The sequence below is a fragment of the Callospermophilus lateralis genome, chromosome 14, assembly GCF_048772815.1.
Source record: "Callospermophilus lateralis isolate mCalLat2 chromosome 14, mCalLat2.hap1, whole genome shotgun sequence".
Classification (NCBI taxonomy): Eukaryota; Metazoa; Chordata; class Mammalia; order Rodentia; family Sciuridae; genus Callospermophilus; species Callospermophilus lateralis.
The window spans coordinates 92,957,218-92,982,665 of NC_135318.1; the positions used below are offsets into that span (position 1 = coordinate 92,957,218).

At 50.6% G+C, this 25,448-nt stretch overlaps 1 protein-coding gene across 1 annotated transcript in view; it reads left to right on the forward strand.

Annotated features, from left to right (window-relative positions):
• Positions 1-531: 531 nt before the first annotated feature.
• The window catches only part of LOC143637869 (dynein axonemal heavy chain 9-like), a 187,811-nt gene continuing 162,894 nt past the window's right edge, over positions 532-25,448 (forward strand). The window contains exons 1-9 of the mRNA XM_077105175.1: positions 532-593; positions 2,079-2,287; positions 5,220-5,335; positions 5,502-5,732; positions 6,815-6,929; positions 9,813-9,913; positions 10,074-10,190; positions 11,186-11,300; positions 20,426-20,534. Coding sequence (XP_076961290.1) covers positions 532-593; positions 2,079-2,287; positions 5,220-5,335; positions 5,502-5,732; positions 6,815-6,929; positions 9,813-9,913; positions 10,074-10,190; positions 11,186-11,300; positions 20,426-20,534 — 1,175 coding nt within the window. The remainder of the gene's footprint in view (positions 594-2,078; positions 2,288-5,219; positions 5,336-5,501; positions 5,733-6,814; positions 6,930-9,812; positions 9,914-10,073; positions 10,191-11,185; positions 11,301-20,425; positions 20,535-25,448) is intronic.

Below are 25,448 nucleotides of genomic sequence, written 5' to 3' on the forward strand. Positions count from 1 at the left end.
CCATCCGAGCTCATTTGGTTGGAGTCACTGGAGTGAGAAGGATGTTCTCCTGTGGTTGCAAACAATGCCGAGCCTCAGGCCCCCAGGAATCTCAGGGGGGCCAACTAGCCCTTTTGGGGAAACATTGGAGGCTTCATCTTAGATGCCAGAGCTTCTGGCGAATGTCGCAGAGGAGCTCAAGAGTAACCCTGTGTAGCACAGGGCAGGTGAGCCCAGCAGGCCCTCTAGTCTGATCCCTGATGAATGGCCCAGGACTCCTATTCTGACTGTGTGTGTGTGTGTGTGTGTGTGTGTGTGTGTGTGTGTTTGTACTGATGGGAACTGTCCCATTGTGCTTTGACTCAAGTCATTTTTCTGTTTGTCACCTTTTCCATTTTGAACCCACCATTCTTGGTCCCAACCCAGGGTGAAAATGATCAGAACACGGATGAGCCCTGCAGGGTACAGAGCCTTGTACCTTACAGGCAGGACCAGCTTAGGAATTGGCTCCTGCCTGTCATTTGTGGGAGGAACCTAGATTTCAGCAGCAACATGGGGTTCATCTACTGGGATTTCATCCCCACCCAGCAGGTGCTGGACCTGCTGTTCCCAAGGTAAGCACCAGACCACCAAGCCCAAGTGTATAGCCCCCTCATGCCTGGGTCTTGGGGCTGCCATGTACCTCTCAGGGACCCAAAGTTTTGTGATACCTAGTGAGATAGAGGACCATGCTCATAGTGGAATGTCAGCCCCGAGTGGGATGAATCCTGGAGGAGCCTGCCACAGCCTTGCAAGGGGAATGAACTCCCCCTCTCAGGCAGAGAAACCATCCTGACTCCAGGTGGTCCACAGAGGTCCATGGAGCAGCCCCCACACACTGGGCACCACAGCTCAATGGTGTTCGCTGAGCTCATTCCCAGGTGGACTCAGTGAGGCTAGGTGGCCTTTCTGGTGTGATGTTGGCTTCGTGAAGAAATAGTTCTGTGCCAGAGGCGTCTCATAACTCAGGCCTTGGGCAAAGCACTTTTGGGTTAATAAAAGACATGTTAGTTTACATAGTGGGACAGAGCTTCCTAGCTGGGATATAGCAGGACAGGGGCTTTGGAGATGGCAGCTCCCACACCCAGAGAGATATGTGGGAATCAGCAGTTTGGGCTCATTCACTGATGAACATGGAGAAAGCACCCACTGTGTGAAGACACGTTTCCAGTCACGTTTCATAATTCAGTGAAAAATGGGGTACAAATGACTGCCACTGTGTCCCTTTTCATGGGAATCAGCCCGAAACCACAGGTGCCATGAGTACATATCCTACATGTGACAGCATCCCTGACTCCATGAGGCATAACTGCACGTTGTCCTCTTCAGTGAACATGGTAGACCCCTGGACCAACTTCAACATGGAATGGGCTTGGGGTCAAGAGGGTGGGCTCCTGTTTCCAGAATAGGGACCTGCAAGGTGATTTGACTTGGGAAGGCTGAGAAAAGACTGCTCTCCCCAATTCTGTTTTCTGCCTGCAGTGTAAGGTGTGGGGCTTCAACAGTAGGAGGGGTAAGGCAGGGAGTTGTAGGTGGAGTCATGGTCCACTGGGGAAGCCCCGGGGACAATGGATCCCCCCACACTACACCTCCCTATCCTCCCCCAGGGCCACAGAGATGTGGCCTGCACTCATGTGAAAAGAGAGGTCCATTGCTACTCAGGGGGACTCAGTGAGAGCTCACAGAGAATGAGGTAGCATTGCAGCCCACGTCAGGGGAGGAGGTGTCTCTTGAGCCCTGAGAAGAGTGGGCAGGAGGACAGACACTCCTGGAAGGTGCATTCCAGGTTGGAGAGCACGTAGCCAAGAGGAAGAAGAGTGTCAGGCCTGCCCAGAGGAGGGGGAGCTGGTCATACCATGGATCTAATGCTCCTTTGTTGAAGGTTCTTTGCCTAGCGACCTGTCCTGTCCCTGCCTGTACAGCCACTGTGTCTTGTCTGGGGTGGACTGGTGTGTGCAGAGCCAGGGAAGGTTCAGGAGTATACGGTCCGAGTTTTGCTCTGGAGGCCGTGGCGAAGGCGAGGCCAGGATTTTGCTGACTCCATACCTGCCTCCCCACAGTGCCTCACCTTCCTTCCCGGGGACCTGGGTGAACTTCCACAGTGAGGCTTCCCATCAGCCTCCAGGCTCTCTGAGTCTGCAGCTGCTGCTGAGATCCATGTGGCTCCTGCTGGGTGGCTTGAACCTGGAGCACCAGGCACACCACCTCCTGGCCGCAATTGAAGATGGCAAATCAAGCCAGGCAGAGCCTGAGAGCCAGGCGGACTGGGGTGAGTACCTAAGGGTACATGAGGAAAGGTCCGAGTGTTGTCTGTATGTCGGGTGTTCGGCTGGAAATTAGGATAAGCCTTTGTCCACTCAGGAAGTGACCCCAGTGTGCAAAGAGGTCCTGTGTGGGCTAAGGGCCTGAGGTCTTCTTGGCAGCAGGGGCATTGTCTGTCTGCTCCAAAGTCAGGGCAAGGCAGCCATGTTGGCATCTTTTCTCCTCTAGCTACCAGCTCAGTTCCTGTCACGACTCCTAAGCCAACCCCAGATCCAGAGCCTTCTCCCTGGGAAGGGGCAGAGCCGGAGTCCAGGACATCAGGGGTCTCCACTAGGAACTCTTCACGGCCCCAATTCAACAAGCGGGTGGGAGGCAGATGCCTCATTCACGTGTACATGGAAAATGAAAGGACAAAGTATAAGAGCATCCTGGTGAGTCTTTGAGCGGGGGAGTCTCCTGGGAGCCCACACTGGGGAAGACCGAGTCCACAGCAAACACCTTGGACTAGGCCTGTCTTCTTGAATTGGAGCTTCTGGAAGGTCAGGAAGGAGAGCAGAAAATGAGGAAGAGAGAGTTTGGTGTTAAGAGCTTGACCTGAGAGGCGGGGAGCAGCAGCATGCCAGGTCTGGGTGGGAGTGGGCCTGTGTGTTTTGGGGTGTGCAGGTCAGAAGTGCAGGACTGAGGGCTGGGTACAGAGGAAGTCAGAGAAATATCGAGGGTACAGGCCATCCTCTACTGACCTTGGTATTGAGGAGGAGTATATTGAACCATGGAGGTTGAAGCAGAGGAGTTGGCAGTCATTTTCTTATGTGTGGGAGGGGACATGTTGCTGGTTGAAGGGAAGGGAGCCATTGTGGGATGATTAGGGTGGGTAGGTGTGGGTCACAGACAACTGGGGGCCTTGGAGGAGCCCATTAGTGTCCTAGTTTGCATGTATGTGAATAGAGAGTGAGCGGCTCTCTCTGCAGAATTTTCCTGGGTGTGGAGTATCCATCATGACACTCTGGTGTCCAGCTGCAGGGGAGCCATGTTGAACCACCACACCTGCTGGGTCTGTACCTCCTGACACCCCAGCAAGCACTGACACTCTCGAGCCCAGCAGCTTCCATGCCTATCATTAAAGAGTCCTAAGTGTGTGTTGTGGCCTGGCTGTCAGGACCAAAGCACCTAGGGTTTGTGCCTGGTCCACACAAAAATGCAGCTGCATCCCAGACCAGAGCAGGGATATGGAAGTCCACTGGACCATACCTCCCATCTTGAATGGGACTAGAGTGTGTCTGTGCAAAGCCTTTTGGTCCTTATTCCCTTCCCCCTGCAGGGCATAGCAGGTTGAAGCAAACTCTTGTACCAAGATTGGGATTGGGCTAGAAGCACATAGGAAGACCCCACATGATCACATGAAGGCCTCAGGTAGCAGGGTAACAAGATGGTGCCCTTGTGTTGAGAGCTCAGTTGTCTCTGATTGTCCTTGAGCACTGTCCTCTGGGTAGCTACTCCCAAATTCCCTCTCTGATGAGCTTTCTCCAACCCTGCTCAGGTGACCTGCCAGGACAGGGCTCCAGTCATCATCCGCAGGGCCTTAGATGCACACTTGCTCCAGCAGGAGGATCCAGAAAACTTTGAGCTTCTGCAAATTGTCTCAAACCATCAGAGTAAGTGAAACCATCAGAGGGTAGGGAGCAGTGAGTCACAGTGGGCTCAAGAAAACTGGGAGCCAAAACACAGTGTGCGTCCACCAAATGCCCAGGAAGAGTATGGTGGCACTTGTGCACAAGACAAAGTGTAGTGATGGGGCATAAATCTGTAGGTTCTTCATATTCCCCAGGGACTGTGGACCTGCCTACCATGTATTCTTTCCTTGGCCTGAGGAGGCATTGCAAAGCTATTATCCATGAGGGACCAAGAAGAGAGGCTTCTTTGTCTTGTGTCAAAGAAGACAGACAACCACAGGGTGCCTACTTTGGCAGCCTTTCCTGACTGAGACAAGTACATGAGAAAAGCAGTTCAATGAAGAATCATTTCTGGCTTCCAATCTTTCTATTCATTGCAAACTGAGTTCACTTAGGACCAGAGGCCATTTCTAGAGAGAAGTGTGTGGTAGAATAGAACCCTTCACAGCTTGTAAACTCTTGTTGGAGCGAGAGAGAGAGAGAGAAAGAGAGAGAGAGAGAGGAGAAAGAAGGAGGAGGAGGAGGAGGAGGAGGAGGAGGAGGAGGAGGAGGAGGAGAAAAGTGAAAATGAGTTGAAGGAGAGGACAATGAATTAGAAGGTCAAGATGACTATAAGAAGAAGCATGAGGAGAAGATAAAGAAGGACAAGAACAAGAAGGAGAAACACAAGCAGAACAAGAAGTATAACAATAAATTGATTAAAAATGTGAATGAGAATTATACTCATGAGGAGGAAATGCAGAAGTGGGGAACTCAAGAGAAATATATTGCTCTGAATGGCACAGCCCTGCTGTGGACATCCTCCACCCACGCTCAACACACCTCCAAACCATACCCCTCAAGTTAGCGTAGCCCCGTCTGAGTGGATGAATGCACTGGCAAGGTGGAGGCACCCACCATCAAGTGTTTTCCCCCAAACCCACCTGTGATCATTGCTGCAGTGGGGAGAAAACCTTCAACACATGAGTCTTTGGGGGACAATCCAGATGCAAAGTCTAGCTGTTTCTCTTTGGCGGGTTCAACATGAACTGAGAGGTTCTGGGGTGCAAGGGGCTATTTCCTTGAAAGTGATCCTGTAGTGGACCTCCTGTGCATAGAGGGTCCTCAGGGAGGAATCAGTGGGGAGTCTTTGGTGGAACAGTAGGTGGATTTGCGGGCTCTCAGGTCTGTGTGTGAGACCTGCGCTGGCAGAGGCTGTCAGTTGTGGGGGATGTTGGGTAGTGTATTCCTTGAGTGTCACCTACCACGCCTCTGCCCCTTCCTCTCCAGAGCTGAGGTTCCCTGCTGATGGGAACGTATATTACGCCCTGGATGGCAGAGTGGATTATAACTTCGTTCTTCGGGAAACAGCTGCCAGAAAGTGGTTCAAGGTCAAGCCAAAGGAGGTAATCAGCCACCTTCTTCAGTCTTTACTCCTGGGGCCACTCCACATCCTCCAAGGGGACAAGAACCTCAGGTTCTGAATGGATGTTGTAGAATGCCCACGGAGCCAACTGCCAGGCTGGGTGGGGTGCAGGTGCTGGGCTTTGCTGATGTTGTCATCCCCCACAGTTCTCGGAGCCTTCCGTGGCAGTGGCATCCAGGATCCCAGCAGCTGGGAGCAGCAGCTCTGCAGTGGCTGCAGGACCATCGCCCCAGGCCACCCAAAGCAATGAGTGGTGCAAGAGGAAAGTCACCAGTAGCAGCTCCTCACTGCTTCACTCCAGCGAGCAGGTGGAAGACAGCCGCTTTGTTCACGTCCTCCTAGAGGGACAGAGCCGGAGGGAGACAAAGCGCATCCTGGTAAGCCTGACAGCAGGGCTGCCTCCTGGTGTCCACACAGTGGAAGGCAGGAGACACAGCCAACCCCGGGGCTGTGGTGGGAAATAAAGAAGAGAGAGGTCCATCTTAAGGGCTTGACCTGAGGAGGGAGAGCCTCAGCATGCCCAGCTCCAGCGGTGAGTGGGCCTGTGTATTGTGGGTTTTGCAGGCCAGAAGTGCAGACGGAAGTGCTGTGGGCAGATGAGGTCAGAGAAATGTCCAGGGTGCAGGCTGCAGTGCCTAGAACTTGGTATTCTCAGTGAGTGAGGTTGGAGCAGAGGAGGTGACAGTGACTTGTCACATGGGTAGGAGGGGATGTGTTGCTGGTGGCTGGGAAGAGAACCTCCGAAGCATGACTAGGTGTGGGAATTTGGGGTCGGGATCACCTGGGGGGTCATGCCAAAGCTTCGGAATGTCAGCCTTTGCATGTATGTGAATAGGGAGCTAAAGGGGTTCTTGGCAGAATTTCTATGGATGTGCAGTAGACACGCTAATGCTGCAGGTGTCCAGCTGCAGAGGAGACATGTCCAGTGCCTGCCAGTGCTGAGTCAAGTACCTCATTACAACCAGACCCGCACTGAGCTTCCAGAGGCCAGGGCCTCTCGAGGCTATCATGAAGCACTCAAGTGCACACTCTTGTATCTGAGTCTGTTTTGTGTAGTGGCAGTCAGGACCAAAATTTTTAGTGTATCTGCCTCTTCCACCCACAAAGGCAGCCTGCATCCCAGAGCACACTTGGCACGCAGGTCCCTGGTCCATTGCTCTCATCTCAGTGAGTTGAGAGTGTGTCTGTGCATAGGCAGTTTGGTCCTTTGACCTGAGTGGAATGTGGCTCCCCAGGGGGAGGGTGGATGGCAGGTACAGGCAGATATTTGTATCAGGATTGTTCTAGTAGCACATTGTAAGAACCCAGGGGGTATATGGAGGCCACACTCAGGCAGCAGGATAACAAGATTGTGCCCTTGTCTATGTAGCTGAGATTTCTCCTGAATGTTTGACCACAGTCTTCTGGGTAGCTCCTCTAAAAGCCATTCTCTGATGACATTTGTCCCACCCTGATCCAGGTGACCTGCCAGGAGAGGGTGAGGAGCCTCATCCGCAGGGCCTTGGACCAAAATAGGTTGCAGCATGAGGATGTGGACAACTATGAGCTGCTGCGAATGATGTCTGAGAATGAGAGTAAGTAGGACAATCAGACAGTGGGGAGAAATGATCCACAGTGGGCTCAGGATAACTCACTAGAGAAAGTGGGCCTTGGCCCTAAAAAAACCAGAGTGTGGTGGGCCTGGTGCAGGAAACCAACTAAAGTGATGGGCGTGTCCAATGTGGAGGTGCTCAATGAGGCCCCAGGGGGCTGCTGGACCTCCCTAAATGTGTTCTCCCCTGGACCTGGTCAGGCAATGCAAAGCTAATATGGATGAGGGGCAAGGAAGAGAGAGGCTTAATCAATCGTCAGTTTGGTTTATGGCTCACTGATAAGGATGACTTCAGATGAAGAGGAGGAGAACATGGGTCCTGATTGGATCAGCATTGCTATGGACGGAAGCAGCACAGGTCCCAATCCATGGCCAGGATATGAGAAGTCCTGCCTACTCACAAGAATATCAGGATGGCAGCAGCTGGGAACAGGACTCAGTGAAGAGGAAGTCAAGGCCAGGGGACAGCCTGTTTGGGTTCTTTTTGGAATAATTCCAAGTCCTCTGTGCCTGGGTGCCCATCTCCTGAAGATCCCAGAATGGCCAGGTTATGATTCCTTCCAGCAATAAAGAAGGGCATCTGAAGAACATAGGCCACAATGCTGAGCTGTCCACAATGAAAGTGCTCTTTCCTTTCTTGTGAGCCAGACACTCCTAGCCTCCACCATCCCAGCCTGTCCACAATAGAATCCACCATCTGTCGGGCATGTAAGTGAGTTTTCCCATTTTCACACACCACCTCATTTGGGTTGGCTCTGTCTTACACATGAGGAAGACTGAGGTGCAAGGAGCTGGGCAAGGGGGCCGTGTCTGCGAATCTCAGGGACTTGGGAGGCTGTACAGGAGGACCAGAAGTTCCCAACAGCCTCAGAAACTTAGGGAGACCCTGTACCCAAGTCGAAAGGCCTGGGAATGGTCTCAGTGCTTAAGTGCCTCTGGTTTTATCCCTGGTACAAAAATAAGCCAGTGAATAAGGAATTACCAAACTGAGAATCTACGAAGGTGATTTCAGAAACACACTTTCAACCCAAGCATCAGTTGAGAGCAGGCTCCAGACCAGGGGAAGTTTGTGTGTAACAAACGTGAAAAGGGAGGACTAGCAGGGGGCCTGGAACCCACTAGGTGTGATGGCATCTATGCCTTATGGCAGGAGGGTGGCAGTGATGCTGGCCCTTTCCTAGATTTTGAAAATCTTGTTTTCATTGGGGAAGCTTTTTGGAGGTGGAATCTAGTTTAGCAATCCTGGTCCAGATGAGGTGCTGACTACCACAGGTAGAAGCCTATCCAGAATGCGGTGTCTGTTATTCAATCTTTCCTGACTATGAGTATGACAAAGAAAGGAAGTCACTTGTGTTTGGTCTTGGTTTCACTCCCGGCCATTGATTGAGAACTGATTTCATCTTGGGGTTCTGAAGAGGGGCTGCATCTGGGCAGAAGAGTGTGATAGATTTGAACTCCTCAGGATGCCCAGCCATTGCCAGAGAAAGAAGGAGAAGGAGGAGGAGGAGAAAGAGGACACTCCTGAGTGGGGAGAGGATCACACGATGAAGAGCAGGAGGAGAAGAAGGAAAAAAGGAGGTGAAACGGAAGGAAGTGTGGAGGGAGATACACAAGAAGAAGAACAAGAAGGAATCATGTAAGAACAAGAAAAAGACCCAGAAAGAACTACAAGAAGATGCAGGACAGAAAGAAGAGCCACAAGTAGAACAAGAACCAGAATACAAGCACCAAGCAGACAGTCATGATGAGAAACAAGGGGAAGGAGAGCGAACCTAGAAAACAATAGAGTTCTCCAGGGCACCACCCTGCTGAAGTCCTCCCATGTCCATGCCCAACACACCTCTGATGGATACCACCTCCCCTCCGCGTATTCATCCATGAGTGAATTCATCCAGGCAAGAGGATGAATTGACCCACCATCCAACGCTTCCCTGAATGCCCATGTGTAAGCATGCAGGAGCCTTTGGGGTGCCAATCCTGATGCAAAGTCTAGCAGTGTCTCTTTGGCAGGTGCAACCTGCACTGAGAAGTTCTGGGGCCCAAGGTGTTGTAGGGCCAAAGAGGCAAGGCACTGAAGATAGCAGGAAACAGTTTAATTTGGCTGCAGCCAGGTTCAGAGGGTACAGCTTTCGCTGTAATCAATCAATCCCCTGAACCCCGAGTTCAGGGAGTTTCAGGGTTTTATACCCAGCATGTAAGGGGAGGGGCTCAGAAGTTCACAGTCTGCAGAAGTTCACATAAAAGCAGCTTTTCTTTCACTTTTGTGGGCAAGTTAACTCTTCAAGGACAACACCTGAGAAGGGGAGAGCTTCTTCTCCCCTTTCTTTCCTCCCCCTGCCAGCTGTTACCATGGAGCCCATTTGTAACTTATCTTAAAAAAAATGTAGACATCTCTGTGCAGCTCAGCTCAAAGCCAGAGGCCTTGTTTGCACATTTCTTCAAAGTACTATACTGGATACGTTTGTGAAAAACTAGTAAGAAGGTGTCCAACACCTGGAGTGTTGGTATCTTCTTAGCCAGTGGCCAAGTAAACAGGGTGACATGAATATAGGAAGTTTATCTACGATGGACTCTCTTGCTGACAGTCTTCAAATCAGCCATGTGTGTAGAAGGCTTTTCTGTGGAGAAAGGGGGTGCCAGTTCAAAGGTGCTATTTCCATTGTCAGGTGCTCTTTTGGTTAAAATCCTGTGCATCATCTTCTCCAGGGAAGAATCATTGAGGGAGTCTTTGGTGGCACTGTAGCTGGATTGGAGGGCTCTCAAGTCTGGTGCTGGCCTGCCCTGGCGGAGACTCTCAGGGGTTGGGGGTGTTTTGTGGTATAATCCTTGAGTGCCCCCTAACAATTCTCTCCACTTCTCTCTGCAGAAATCAAGGTCCCTGACCACTCACTCATGTATCTGTCCATGAATCCGCGAATAAAATACCATTTCATCGTGAGGAAACGCCCCCAGGTCAAGGGAAAGGAGGTAAACACCTACCTTATTCAAGCTGTACTTGTGCTGCCATTCCACTTCTTGTAACAAGAAGCCTCATCACCTGGACATATGTGCTAGAAGCCCATAGAGCTAACTGACAGGCTGGGGTGGCTTTCTGTTTCTGGGTTTGCTGATGTTCCATCCCCCACAGTTCTCAGAATCATCCTGCAAGTCCTCCAGGCCACTTTCCCACAAGCAGGTGGGAGACACCTGCTTAATTCGTGTCCAGTTAGAAACTCAAAGTCCAAAGCTGGCCAAGACTGTCCTGGTAAGCCTGGGAGCAGGGGTGTCCCCTGGTGCTTACACCTGGGTGGGGAGCAGACACTGGTCCAATACCATGGACTACTCATGCCCTCTTGCATTGGAGTTTCTGGATGATCAGGAGGATAGATGGGAATCAAGAAGGGAGAGGTCAGTGTGAAGGGCTGGAGCTGAGATGAGGGAGAGCAGCAGCTGTCCACCGCCACGTCTGAGGGAGTCTGTGTGTCAGGTGGCAGCATGCAGTCCAGAAGGGCAGAGACAGGTATGGGTGACAGATGAGAATAGGACGGGACCTAGGTGGCAGGTTCCCCTGTATGGGATGCTGTCATCCATGGAGGAGGACAGCAGTGTGAGGTTCTGCATGTTCCTTGAACAAGGAGCTGAGAGGGTCCCTCTGCAGAGTCGATATGGATGTGTAGAGCAAGCACACTAAATGTCCAGGTAATCTGCAGGACAGGAGCCCTTTCCAATGACCACCCTTGCCGGATGAGGTGCCCTCCCACACCCCAGCCAGCACTGAGCCTCTGGAGGCCAGGAGCTCTCGTGGCTGTCTTTCAGCACTCCTGTGTGTGGTCATGTTCCTGGGTCTGTTTTGGGCACTGGCAATCCAGACCAAAGCCCTCTAGGTTTTGTGTCTGGGCAACCCCAAATGCCGCCTGCATCCTCAGGCAGACCTGGGATCTTGGAGGCCACTGTCCCATTCCACCCAACTTGTGAGGTGAGATTGCATCTGTATACAGGGAGTGGGGTCCTTTCACCTTGAGTGGAGTGGGGCTCCACAAAGAGCAATGGCAGGTCCAGGAAGTCCTATGTACAAGGATTGGGCCAGTAGCCTATGGGAAGAGCCCACAGGATGAGCAGGAAGCCAGCCTCAGGTAGTAAGGTCATGGATGTTGCCCTTATATTTAGAGTGGAGGTGCCTCCAAAATGCCCCTGCCCACTGTCCTTGAGTAGTCACTTCAAGGCCCATTTCCTGAAGGCCTGTCTCCCATGCTGCTCCAGGTGACCTGCCACGATAGGGCTCCTGTCATCATCCGCAGGGCCCTCGAGCTACACTTGCTTGATCAGGAGAAGCCGGAGGATTATGAGCTGGGCCAAATCATCTCTCACCGTCAGAGTAAGTGGAACAATCAGATGGCAGGGAGCAAGGTTCAGGATGTGGACTCAGGTCAACTCTTAGCACCAAAGAGTAGTCTCTGACCCCCAAGAACACTCCAGCAGGGTGTGTTGGGGCTCTTGCACAAAGCCAATTGCACTTCTGCTGGTGTAATTCTCGAGGTTCTAAGGTATACCCCAGTGGCTATTGCGGCTCCCCACCAGGTGCCCTCCCCTGGACATGAACAGGCATCTAAAGCTGACATCAGTGAGGAGTGAGGAGGAAAGCCTGCTTACAGGCTGTGGTCTGGGATAGGAGTGGTTTCAGAGGAACATGGGAATGCATGGGCTAAAGATGGAACTGGCACTTTTGTGGACTGAATCAGCAATATTGAAAGCTGCTGTGTGACCAGAAAACCACTGCCTGGGCAGAGCATGGCCAGGATTGTAGCAAGCAGTAACAGGATGAAATTGGGAAGAATACACAGCCTGGGAGACAGCCTGAATCATCTGTGTTTGGATGAAGTCCATGGTCTTCCGCCCCTGAGTCCACTTGCCAAGGAGTGATCACAATAGCCAGGTTATGACCCCTAACTAAAGTCACATGAGGGCTTCCTGAGCACGTCGGCCACAGAGCTCATCTGTTAATAATGCCAGCGCTTTTTGGTGGGTTGGTTTGTTTTTGTGAGCCCAACACCCACAGCAGCCATGATCCCAGCCTATGTATGCTGAAGACCACCACCCCTATGAGTTCTAGGATCAATTTTCTCCTATCTTAACATACTGTTAGGTTAGTAGAATCTATGGAAGAGGAAGTCTGTCTGGGGCCTTGGTAGCCTAAGAAATTCATAGCAGAGATCCACACATCCAACCCAGAAAAGATGGAGAACAGGTTCTAGGTTTGACGAGGCTGAAAGGAAACAGGTGTTCAGAGGAAGGAGAAGCGGGCTGTTGTATTCCCCCACTCGGGGTCGTGGCACCACTGGACCATACACCATGTTGGAGGGAAGCAGTCCCTTTGCTGGTCTTTGGAACCATTGTTCTCAGTAGGGCAGCATTTGGAGTGTGGCCTCCATTCTCGGAAGCCTGGTCCACATGGAGGTGGGCACCAACAATGACAGAAGCATGGCTCAAATGTGGTATCTGTTCTGGTCAGCCTGTCCTCACTGTGGCCATACTTGAGGAAAATAACTCAGAAGAGGAATCCTAGGCCTTTTCTCCGGGTTTCCTAGCTTTCTCTCTGGTTGTGCACTGAGGCTGTCCATAAAGCTCTAGTGTGTGGCAGTGGAGAGTTCCTCAGCCCTTGCCAAACAGGCATAGACTGGGAGAGAGAGAATGAGGCTGGCAGACAGGGAGAGAGAGAAGACAGAGAGGAGAGGAGGACCTCTACTTGGAGGATGAGGATTCAGTGGAGCCAACAGGGCCAAGGTACTATTGTCCAGTGCGCACTCTGTTTAGGTCTTCCTCCAACCATACCCACCCTTTCTTCCAGTCACTCCCACCTCCCAGTAATATGTTCATCTTGAATGAGAATTTCATGATGACATCAGAGCACTCACCATCCAATGCTTCCCTCCAAAGCCACCTATGAAGACGGCCCATGTGGGGTCTGAATCTTCGGCACAGGAGCCTTTGTGGGAGATTTCAGATGCAAACCCTAGTGGTGTGCTTTCGCAGATGCAAGAGGACCTGGGATGTTCTGGAGTCCAAAACCTTTGGAAGGAACAGACATTAGGTCTGTTGAAGTGCTCTGCCTAGTTTTTGCTCAGGGAGGACTGTGGAGGCTGTCTTTGTTGGTATTGGTGCTGAGTTGGAGAGCTCTCAGGTGTGTGGCTCAGGTCCTTCCTGGCACGCACAGGCTCTCAGATGTTGGGGTGTCCTAGGGAGCACCTCCTGAGTGCCACCTTCTTTTTGTACTTGCCTCTCTCCCCAGAGCTGAGGATTCCAGCGCAGGCCAACGTATTTTATGCAAAGAACCCTCACACAAAATCCAACTTCGTGCTGAGGAAAAGGAGCCTCTCCCAAAAGAATGATGAGTGGATCCAGCCTAAACCTCCCTCTCGTCCTGCAAAGAAGGCTCCAGCCCTCCTGAGGATGCTCGCAAAACCATTCTGCTGCTGTGTGCCTGGGCGGGGCTGAGGCAGCCCAGGAATATTTACATTGATTACTATTTGCTTGGAAAGTTTGAACCTATAGTTTGCCATTGTCCTTGACCTTGTCAAGTAACACAGTTGTTACTCTATCCTGTATTTGTTGTTTCCATTAATATATTATTATTTTAAAATGTATATGTTTTTGTTACCTGATCTACTGTGATGATTTGAGTGTACTAAATGTAGCAGTGATTCCTGAAGGACACATCCAAACCAACAGGAAGGAATGTTTCATTCTATCAGCAAGAACTTTGGTTTTTAGGAGTTTTGCAGATGGCATTATCTGAGTCAGTTTTCCAATGGGGGCAATGAAGTATTGACTAGTCATCATGGTACAAACACACACTAGAGCAAAGACACACACACCACACACACACACACACACACACACACACACACACACACACACTAGAGCACACACACTCAATGAGAGATAGATAGATGGAGTTGGTCTGTGCTGAAATACTTTGGAGACATGGTTCTGATTTCTCTCATTTTGGAGTATTTTCAGTTGCATAAGGTGTCCTGCAAATGAATCCCGTGTCTGAAGAAGACATGAATGTGTACTTCACATGCCACTTTCCACATAACCCCAAGGTCATGTCATGTAATCTTTTTCATGCAGCTGTATTTTGACTGTGAATCATCCCATGAGGTCAGCTATGGAATTTTCCACTGGTAGCATCACAATAGGGATCCACTCTTTGGATTTGGGGATTTTTTCTATTTTCTTGATTCAGTTGGAAAGAAATATATATATATACACACACACACACACACACATATATATGGTTTTTGATCAAAATTCTGCCTTTGATGATAATGAATGCCATGCAACTAGGAATCTTTAGACTGTTGCCAATGAATAGATGCCTACTGTTGCCTGGACTGGTCTGCAAAGTCCTGTAGCATCTGAGCATGTGTGAGGGCTGTACAGGTCTTGCAAAAAGTCCTGGTCAGATGATCCTGCACAAAGCTGAGCTCCTAGTGGTCTCTACAACAGCGTCATGGCCAAGGAGAAACACACTTCCATACAGAAGTTGGGAAGCTACCTTATGAAGGTGATCATAGGTACGGGATCCTCTTGCTAGAACCCTTTTTTTATTGGGCCAGAACTGTGCTCTGAATGTGCTTTCTGAGAAGAGCTTGGGATTTTCTAGTTGAAGCAGTTCGTGCAAGCTGCTTCCACTTGCAGGAACAAAGTGTGTTCTCGTTGAGCACTTTGGGATGTCTCTGGTTGAACTAGAGTGTGTCAGAAGCACTTGTAATGATTGGCATTCACGGTTTCACATTGAAGCCTTTGTGCCATCTGTCAACCACTGATGGCTGCAAGTGGGGAATGGAAGCCATTTGCTGCAAGCAGTTTCAACTTGCAGGACTAACTTTGTTGTAAGTGGGCACATGGTGTTTTTTTTTTTTTTTTTTCCTGGTGAGCTAGAAGAAAGCAAAACTGCTTCTTACAGGTGACAGGCATGCTTTCCCATTGAAGACTCTGTGCCATTGATCCAGAACAGTTCACTCATGTGGGCACCTGCACTTCAAGTGTCAGTTGTAAACAAGTGTGACATATGGATGTCAATGAGACTTTGGAGAACTGATCTTCTCAGCTGGTCCTCTTTCCTCCTGCAAGTGGGTGATGCTAGATTCAAGAGATGTCTTTCTGGCACCCTTTGTGTTTCATGCCTGAACTGTGCTCTGAATGTGCTTGAGGAGAACAGCTTAGAAGTGCAGAAGTGAAGCTGTTTGTGGAAGCCGCTTCAAGTAGCAGAAGCTAACTTGTTCTTGTTCCCTGGTTGAAGCAGTGTGAATGAGAACGGTTTCTCAGAGCTGGTAGGAATGTTTGCATTTGGCAAATGTTGCCATCTGTCACCCAGAGTTCCTTGCATGCAGAAACCTGCATTTCAAGTGTTCTCAGAAAGGTCTGATGAGTGGGTTTCCATGGAATTTTGTGGAATTGATCTTTTCAGCAGTCTCTGTGGCCTTCTCAAAATTGGTGATCCTCGGTGCAAGGACTCTCTTGTCAGCCAACATTGTATTTTGGGCCTGACCTCGGCTCTGAATGTGCTTGCTGAGAGTAGTTTGGGAGTGCAAAAGTAAAGCAGTCTCTCAGCAGCTTCAACATTCAGGAGCTCATTCTGTTCTCAGTGAGCACATTGGGGTTTGTCACTACTTAAACTAGCCTGAAGAACCACTGCTTCTCAGAGGTGGCACTTTCCCTTTGAAGCATTGGTACAATTGGTCAGTGGGAGTTCAATGCAGGCAGGCATTTGCATTTCAAGTGAATTCTGTGACAAACAATTGAGCAATGGATTTCAATCAACCTTGGGGAATTGCTCTTCCCAGTGGGCCCACAGTTCTCCTCCAAGTTGCTGAACCTAGGTCCAAGGGCTCTCTTGCTAGCACTCTTTGAATATGGGCTGAAACTGTGCTCTGAGTGTGCTTCCTGAAAATATTTTGGAAGTGCAGCACAGAAGAATTTTGGCAAACAGCTTTCATATTAGGAAATGACTTTTTTCTCATCGTGCCCATTGAGCTTTGTACCTGGCTGAAGTAGCCTTCAATCCAATGGCTTCTGAGAGCTAGCAGGCACAGTTTCCATTGGAAACAACTGAGCTCTTGGTCAATGGTAAGTTGGTTGCTGTCAGTCATGAAAGTTTCAATGAGTTTTTAGAAGAAGGAGACCATGGGAATACAACGAAACCTTGTGCAATTCATTTCCTAATAAACTTTGTGATGCTACACCAGAGTGGACTTTTGCAATGATACTTTCTCATGTTTTTTGCAGGAAATGTGTTCTGAATGTGCATCCTGAGATGCATTTGAAGGGGGCAAACAGAAAAAGTTTGTGCACAAAGTAGCTTTGTTCTCAGTGGCGGTTTTTCCCTGGTTGAACATGCAGGAAGCAGAACCTGTTGTCAGAGCTGATGGCACCATTTCACTTGGAACCATCTATGCACTCAATAAAGCACAGGTCATTGCAGACAGGCTCATGCAATTTCACGATAGTTTTCAGAATCCGTTTGAGGAATGGATTCCACAGAATCATCGAGGAATTGAACCATCCATCAGACCTATCGCTTCCTATCTGAGCAAGTGCTCGGAGGTACAAGGGCTCTCCTGCTAGCACACTTTGGATATTGAGCCTGAACTGTTCTCTGAATGTGCTCAATGAGAAGCGTGTGAAGTGCAGAAGAGAAGCAGGGTGTGCAAACAGCTTCAACTGCAGGATGTAAAAGTGTTTCTGGAGAGCACATTGGGATTTGGGCTTGGTTGAACTAGTAGGAATTGGAATCCCTTCTTAGAGCCAGCAGTCACGGGCTTTACTTAGAAGTTTCTGTGTCTTGTATAAAGCACAGTTTGTTGCTCGTGGGCACCTTCATTTCCAGTGACTTTTCAAAAATTTTGAGGAAAAGGATTTCAATGAAACTCTGGGTCATTGATCTTGTCAACTGCCCAACTTTCCATGTGAATATTGGTGATGTTAGGTCCAAGGGCTCTCTGGGTAGCACAATTTGCACTTTGGATGTAAAGTGTTGTCTGAAAGTGCTGGCTGAGAAAAGATTGAAAGTGCAGAATGGAAGCATTTTGTGCAGGCAGCTTCCAGTTGAAGGAACGGTCTTGTTCTCTGTAAGCACATTGGGTTTTGTGTCTGGTTGAAGCTGCATGAAGCAGAACTGCTTCTCAGAGCTGGCACTCTCAGTTTCTCTCTGAAGCATCTGTTCTATTGGAAATGCAGGTTCCCTGCATGAAGGCTCCTGCAATTCCAGTTTGTTTTCTGAGTGGGAACCGTTGACTTCAATGAAACATTGGCAAATGTATTTTCTTCAAAGGGCAGCTTTCCTCTTTAAAGTTGGTGATTGGAGCTACAAGGGCTCTCTTACAGGTACACTTTTCCTATTGGTCGAGAAGGGGGGTCTGAATGTGCTTGGTCAGGAGAGTTCAGAAGGTCAGAAGTGAAGCCCTTCATCCAAGCAGCTTTCACTTCCGGGAACAAAGTGGATTCCCAGTGAGCAATTTGTGGCTGTCCCTGTTTGAACTAGAGTGCCGCAGAATGACATATAATAACTGGCAGACACCTTTTCACTTTGAAGCCTTTGTGCCATCAGGAAACTTGTTTGTTGCATGCAGATCCCTGAATGTCATTTACCACTAAACTCACCCAAGTCCAGCATGGTAGTGGTTGTCATAAAAAAAAAAAAAAAAAATCTGAAATGTCTATTGCACACGAAGCTCACACGTTGGCAAGGAAGGCTGTGCTTGAAAACTCCTCAGGCCCCTAAGGGTGTCTTCAGCTGTGAGTCTGTAGAATTTCCTCCTGGGGCCTCTTTTCCAGTGATCTGCTGCCCTGCCCTCGCCAGCTTCCCTCCCTTTCCCATCTTTCCTCTCTCTGGTCCACTCCTCAGATCCCATCCTCCCTTCAATAAGGCCTCATCCAGGAAGCCTGCCCATGTGCCTCTCACTTGATTCAAACTTCTCCAGTGCACTTGTTGTCAAAGCAGGGACTCCCAGGAGAGAGGAGCTCTCCATTCTCCACATTGATGTCTCTCAGCAGGGAGGACTCCTCCATGCTTGGATGGCAGGGCTGTGATCACCTGGGAAGGTGGAAATAGGAGGCTTCCAGGGGGCTGTGGTGTTCCTAGCCAGGGTGCTGGTCACTGCAGTGCATTTAATCTATGGACCTGAAGGAGCCTTATGCTGCATAATGGTGTACTTCTGCATCTGTATGCACCTAGTTCTTCATGTGGGGGGAAAAAAGCAATGTTCTCAAAGTTTGCTTTATATTATACTCAACTGGTAATTTACAAACCCCAGTGTCCCATCTTAGCCCAGAGCCATTCCATCAGCCCAGGGCCAGTGGGTGGTCCAGCGGTCAGTACTATGTACAGTTCCCAGGTGGTTCCCGTGTGCAGCTGAATTTGCGAGCCAGTGTTCTGTAGGATTGCCCTTGAGGTTAGAATTCATTGACTTCCTCTTATGTCATTTGACTGGTTCAGGATATTCTTTGTCTTATTAAGTATTCTGTGAAATTTTCAAGTTAGCAATCTCTGGTCATTTCTACCCTCTGATGGCATCTTGTTCAACAGCTTGTTGTTGGGTGGGGTCGGTCAAGGGCAGTCCTGGGTCACAGAGAGGGACAGGAAGATCATAATGTGGAATGGTGGTGTAGAGAGTAAGGGTGGGGCCAGAGCCCACACTGTGGTTAGGGTAGGGAAGGGATTGAAGAGACTACCTTGAAAGCGAGATCTGGCTGCATTAACCAGGAATCAGGGCCTGGAATTGGAAGCAATGACAGGGCTTCTGACTAGAAAGGACACATCCTTGTGGGCTGAGTTGGAGGTCCAGCCAGGCAGAGGAACACAGAGAGGACGCAGGAGACGGGGATGGTCTAGATCATAGAGCTGCTCCATCATCATATCTTAGAGTGAATTTTTTTCTTCCAGTTGTTGGTAAATGCTAATTCATTCACATGTTACATCACATCCACCTCGTCCATTGCAAAGGCCAGCTCAACCAACACAGGCAGTGATATCTTGTGTGCATTCCATTCTACAAGGAGGTGCCTGTGGGCACTCAGGCATTGGCAAGCTTGCTTTGGAGAGTGAATCTTCTCAATGTTATTGGACTGGCTTTTGAAAGCTCATGGGGTTTGGCTAGATGTAGAATTCTTCCACACAATTAAGCATGATGTACATTTTAGAGAGCATTTTCACTGAAGGGAAGGTTGGGGGTGTGGAGCCGTGAGCATTAACATCTATCGTGTTTCTCACCTGGAGTTGGCTACCTACAACTGGTGACCGTGTTTTGCTATTGCTGAGCAATACTGAACAAGTCTCTGGCCCAGTAATCCATTGCTGAACTACATCCCCAACAAAAAGACATTGAGTGAAGGTGAGGACCAGAAGAGCCCGGGAACCACCTGACAGCTGCCTTGAAGTCCTGAGCTCTGGAACATCATATGCCAACTCAACTGTGTATCAACCTTGTCTTCCTGGGCTTATTAGAACTGTGTACCAACAGGTGTCCTCTACTTTCAGAAGCAAATGCAGAATGATAGAATCTGCTCTGAGGACCCATTTCTAAGTCTTGTTTGCCGCACATCTTCTAAGTCTTATTGGCAGCATGTCTTCACTGGAATGAGTAGACATTTGGCATTCTATTGTCCTTAAAATTTCATGAGATTCTACACCTACTTGGTAGGTTGTGTTTTTAAAGAGACTTGGCCTGAATGCATTTTACATGCCAAAATATGGCTTGTCTTTTCTCCTAAACGTATCAGGGCAGTCAGAGCAGCCAAGGAGAACTAAATACAAGTGGAAAATGGCCAAATAGACTGGGATCACTGCACACCTTTCTAGAACCTTCTTTCATGCTCTGGCTTTCCTGAGGTTAAAATGTGGGGACCTGTGATCCAGATTTGTTAGCAAGTAGTTTTCTTGGGAGGCAATACTAGAAAACTCCAGGTGGGAACAGGAAGTGATTAGTCACTGAGCGACCAAGCACAGGCCTGCTAAGGAGTGCTGGGGTTCCATGTAGATCATGCTACGAATAGAAGCCCTCTTACAGGGTGAGAGAGCTGAGGTGTTCTCCACCCACTCCTGCCAGCCATGGCAGGAAGCTGCTGCTGGCCTTCACTGTAGGCAAATGGGCCATGGTGCTGGGGGCTGGAGGTCAGCTGGGGTGTGAAGAAATGGCATAGTGCTGGACAATGTCATCTAGCTTTGAATCCCCAGACTGGGATCTTGAGCAGGGCAAGGACAGAGACTGTGCCCAATGCAGCGTCTACTTCTCAGCATAGTGCCAGGCACACAGCAGACCTTCATCAATCCCCGTGGAATGTGCTGGCTCGCCCCAGCCCTGCTCCAGGCCTCTCAGCTGCGATCTCTCTGCTGGTCCTGTCTGTTCTAGTGTATTCAGCTCTTGCTTCTACGTCTTTCACTTTCCCAATTTTGTCCTCTCTCTCCACACTCGTGTGGTCACTCTGCCTTCTTCCCAGGTGGCTATCTGGCGGGGCTGTGGCATAGAGATCTCATTACTGCCAGAGATGGAGTTTTTAAACCAAATAAGACACGTGCTCTGCTGCTTAGGATTGTCTTCAGCATAAGGTGAGGTAGAAGGTTTGAAATTTGGATTGCCCTCCCAATCTTAAGGCATGTAATCCCTGTGTGCAGACCAGGAAGTGCCCTGGGAAGAAAGGCAGGTGTGGGTTTGGAATCAGGTGAGCTGGCCTGAGCGGCCCAGGTCTAGGCGCCCACACGAGGGTGCGACCCGGGAGGTCTCTGCCGTCGTCTTGGAGCCTGGGTCCCGGCTGCCTGTCCCCACAGCGCCCACCCCCGACCCCGCTGTCGGGGTCCTCACCTGAGGGCTCTCCTCAGCGGAGCTGCTGGTCACAGCTGGTGGGTTTTGATTTGCAGGGTCCTGTTCAGGATGCGGTGGCCTCAGCAGTGTGGCCTGGGCCGCGGACCTCAGAGGAGAAGAGGCGGCCTGACCAGCAGGACCCTGGAGAGGGGAGGACGACAGAGGAGCCCAGTGTGACCTGGGGAGCAGGAGGCCGGTTTAAAAGACAGACCCGCCCAGGTATTTCACTTCTCACTCTGTGCCTGGTTTTTCTGCTGCACCTGTGAGGATTTTTTTTTTGTTGTTTTTGTTTTTTGTTGTTGTTTTTTAAGTTCTTGCTTTAAAAACCCTTTCCTCTTTCCTTCTGTGTACCTGACCCATCATTTTAAACCATGTTCCAAGGTCACTTTTTGGTGTATGTGTGGTTCTGGAGATTGATCCTAGGGCCCTGAGCCTGTTAGGCAAGTGACCTACCTGTGCTACACCCTCAGAGACCCCTGTAAACGTTTATCCCCTTGGCCATGGGGTCTAAGTTGCCAAGGCTGACCTCAGACATTCCTCTTGCCTCAAACGTTCCAACCTCCCTGGTGGTTGGCATGACAGGCATGCCCCTGGGACTGTCACACTGTAGCCTGTGATGGGAACTCATGTGCATCTGTCCAGGGCTGAGCATGGTTATGCAGAGCTGTGCTCCAGGCTCCCTGCAGGGCTGTGGAGGCTTCTGCTGCCCAGCAGCCCTGGTGCCATGGCCAGTGCTTCTCCCAGCACTTCTCCCAGTGCTTCTCCCAGCTGCCCATTGCTATAGGCTGACCTTATTTTGTTCTTATGGCACTCATATGTTCTCTGGAGTATGTTGGATCCTTTGCCAATTACAAGTCTAACAGGTCCTCTAGAACATTCAAACAATTAGTAAAATTCCTAAAGAGTAAATTGGGCTAATGTTTTGGCAAGAACAATGTTGGATGATAATTTCATGCCTTGAATATATCATCCAACATGAAGTTACATTTTATTACTTAGAAAATAGTAAAATATTGAAGCAGTACCATGGTCTGAGCCAAAATAGATCCTCAGGATCTTGGGCATTCTGTAATAAATCTGCATCACTTGAAGTATAGCGTTGATCATCTCTGGGTAATGAAATGGAAGTAAAGGTATCAAAGCCAATGATCATCTGTTTCCAATTTTCTGTGATTTGGTTCAAGTGGTAAAGTGGTGATATTTATCAATTAATGGATCAAATAGGTTGAGCGACTTTTTCCTAATGACTATTAAGGCAGATGGCAATTGGTTGTTGGTGTCCAGACCCACAGCAGTCATTTTACAAGCAATGTCCATCCAGCGCTCTGTCTGGGCCTTGCTCTGGGCCACCACTCTCCCTGCCTGGCCTTATGTCACAGTGTCCCCTTGCAAGCAAGGAGAGTGGCAGGCGCCTTTTCAGGGGCCCTGTCCTCCTAGGCAGTTGTCCCCTGTCCCTGGCTGAGGAGCCATTTCCCATGGAAAAGCCCAGCATCCAGGGCCGCGTCCACAGGGTCCCACGGCCACGAGGGTTAGCTGCAGGCCTCACACCCAGGAAGTTGGGGACAGGTGAGGAGGCTAGTTAGTTGCTGTTCCACCCTAGGTCACCAGGTGAGCTGACAGCAGCAGGCTGGGCGCCCAGAGCCCCGCCCACAGCACCGCCCACAGCACGCTGAGTGGGTCGCGGAAGAGGGGTGGGGCCGTCGCCAGGGAGACGGGGGCGGGGCCTAAGCCAGGGCGGGAACTTTGAGCCTGGTCCCCTGGAGCTCAGAGCCCAGGAGCACGGAAGTAGCACAGGGCGGCGGGGCAGCGGGGCTGCGCGTCCCGGTTGTGGGGTCTGGCTCCCGGGTCCATGACGGGAGAAGGTGAGCTGGCCTGAGCGGCCCCGGTCTAGGCGCCCACACGAGGGTGCGACCCGGGAGGTCTCTGCCGTCGTCTTGGAGCCTGGGTCCCGGCTGCCTGTACCCACAGCGCCCACCCCCGACCCCGCTGTCCGGGTCCTCACCTGAGGGCTCTCCTCAGCGGAGCTGCTGGTCACAGCTGGTGGGTTTTGATTTGCAGGGTCCTGTTCAGGATGCGGTGGCCTAAGCAGTGTGGCCTGGGCCGCGGACCTCAGAGGAGAAGAGGCGGCCTGACCCGCAGGCCCCTGGAGAGGGGAGGACGACAGAGGAGCCCAGTGTGACCTGGGGAGCAGGAGGCCGGTTTAAAAGACAGACCCGCCCAGGTATTTCACTTCTCACTCTGTGCCTGGTTTTCCTGCTGCACCTGTGAGGTTTTTTTTTTTTTGTTGTTGTTGTTGTTGTTTTTTAAGTTCTTGCTTTAAAAACCCTTTCCTCTTTCCTTCTGTGTACCTGACCCATCATTTTAAACCATGTTCCAAGGTCACTTTTTGGTGTATGTGTGGTTCTGGAGATTGATCCTAGGGCTCTGAGCCTGTTAGGCAAGTGACCTACCTGTGCTACACCCTCAGAGACCCCTGTAAACGTTTATCCCCTTGGCCATGGGGTCTAAGTTGCCAAGGCTGACCTCAGACATTCCTCTTGCCTCAAAGGTTCCAACCTCTCTGGTGGTTGGCATGACAGGCATGCACCTGGGACTGTCACACTGTAGCCTGTGATGGGAACTCATGTGCATCTGTCCAGGGCTGAGCATGGTTATGCAGAGCTGTGCTCCAGGCTCCCTGCAGGGCTGTGGAGGCTTCTGCTGCCCAGCAGCCCTGGTGCCATGGCCAGTGCTTCTCCCAGCTGCCCATTGCTATAGGCTGACCTTATTTTGTTCTTATGGCACTCATATGTTCTCTGGAGTATGTTGGATCGTTTGCCAATTACAAGTCTAACAGGTCCTCTAGAACATTCAAACAATTAGTAAAATTCCTAAAGAGTAAATTGGGCTAATGTTTTGGCAAGAACAATGTTGGATGATAATTTCATGCCTTGAATATATCATCCAACATGAAGTTACATTTTGTTACTTAGAAAATAGTAAAATATTGAAGCAGTACCATGGTCTGAGCCAAAATAGATCCCCAGGATCTTGGGCATTCTGTAATAAATCTGCATCACTTGAAGTATAGCGTTGATCATCTCTGGGTAATGAAATGGAAGTAAAGATATCAAAGCCAATGATCATCTGTTTCCAATTTTCTGTGATTTGGTTCAAGTGGTAAAGTGGTGATATTTATCAATTAATGGATCAAATAGGTTGAGCGACTTTTTCCTAATGACTATTAAGGCAGATGGCAATTGGTTGTTGGTGTCCTGACCCACAGCAGTCATTTTACAAGCAATGTCCATCCAGCGCTCTGTCTGGGCCTTGCTCTGGGCCACCACTCTCCCTGCCTGGCCTTATGTCACAGTGTCCCCTTGCAAGCAAGGAGAGTGGCAGGCGCCTTTTCAGGGGCCCTGTCCTCCTAGGCAGTTGTCCCCTGTCCCTGGCTGAGGAGCCATTTCCCATGGAAAAGCCCAGCATCCAGGGCCGCGTCCACAGGGTCCCACGGCCACGAGGGTTAGCTGCAGGCCTCACACCCAGGAAGTTGGGGACAGGTGAGGAGGCTAGTTAGTTGCTGTTCCACCCTAGGTCACCAGGTGAGCTGACAGCAGCAGGCTGGGCGCCCAGAGCCCCGCCCACAGCACGCTGAGTGGGTCGCAGAAGAGGGGTGGGGCCGTCGCCAGGGAGACGGGGGCGGGGCCTAAGCCAGGGCGGGAACTTTGAGCCTGGTCCCCTGGAGCTCAGAGCCCAGGAGCACGGAAGTAGCACAGGGCGGCGGGGCAGCGGGGCTGCGCGTCCCGGTTGTGGGGTCTGGCTCCCGGGTCCATGACGGGAGAAGGTGAGCTGGCCTGAGCGGCCCCGGTCTAGGCGCCCACACGAGGGTGCGACCCGGGAGGTCTCTGCCGTCGTCTTGGAGCCTGGGTCCTGGCTGCCTGTCCCCACAGCGCCCACCCCCGACCCCGCTGTCTGGGTCCTCACCTGAGGGCTCTCCTCAGCGGAGCTGCTGGTCACAGCTGGTGGGTTTTGATTTGCAGGGTCCTGTTCAGGATGCGGTGGCCTCAGCAGTGTGGCCTGGGCCGCGGACCTCAGAGGAGAAGAGGCGGCCTGACCCGCAGGCCCCTGGAGAGGGGAGGACAACAGAGGAGCCCAGTGTGACCTGGGGAGCAGGAGGCCAGTTTAAAAGACAGACCCGCCCAGGTATTTCACTTCTCACTCTGTGCCTGGTTTTCCTGCTGCACCTGTGAGGTTTTTTTTTTTTTGTTTTTGTTTTTGTTTTTGTTTTTTGTTGTTGTTTTTTAAGTTCTTGCTTTAAAAACCCTTTCCTCTTTCCTTCTGTGTACCTGACCCATCATTTTAAACCATGTTCCAAGGTCACTTTTTGGTGTATGTGTGGTTCTGGAGATTGATCCTAGGGCCCTGAGCCTGTTAGGCAAGTGACCTACCTGTCCTACACCCTCAGAGACCCCTGTAAACGTTTATCCCCTTGGCCATGGGGTCTAAGTTGCCAAGGCTGACCTCAGACATTCCTCTTGCCTCAAACGTTCCAACCTCCCTGGTGGTTGGCATGACAGGCATGCCCCTGGGACTGTCACACTGTAGCCTGTGATGGGAACTCATGTGCATCTGTCCAGGGCTGAGCATGGTTATGCAGAGCTGTGCTCCAGGCTCCCTGCAGG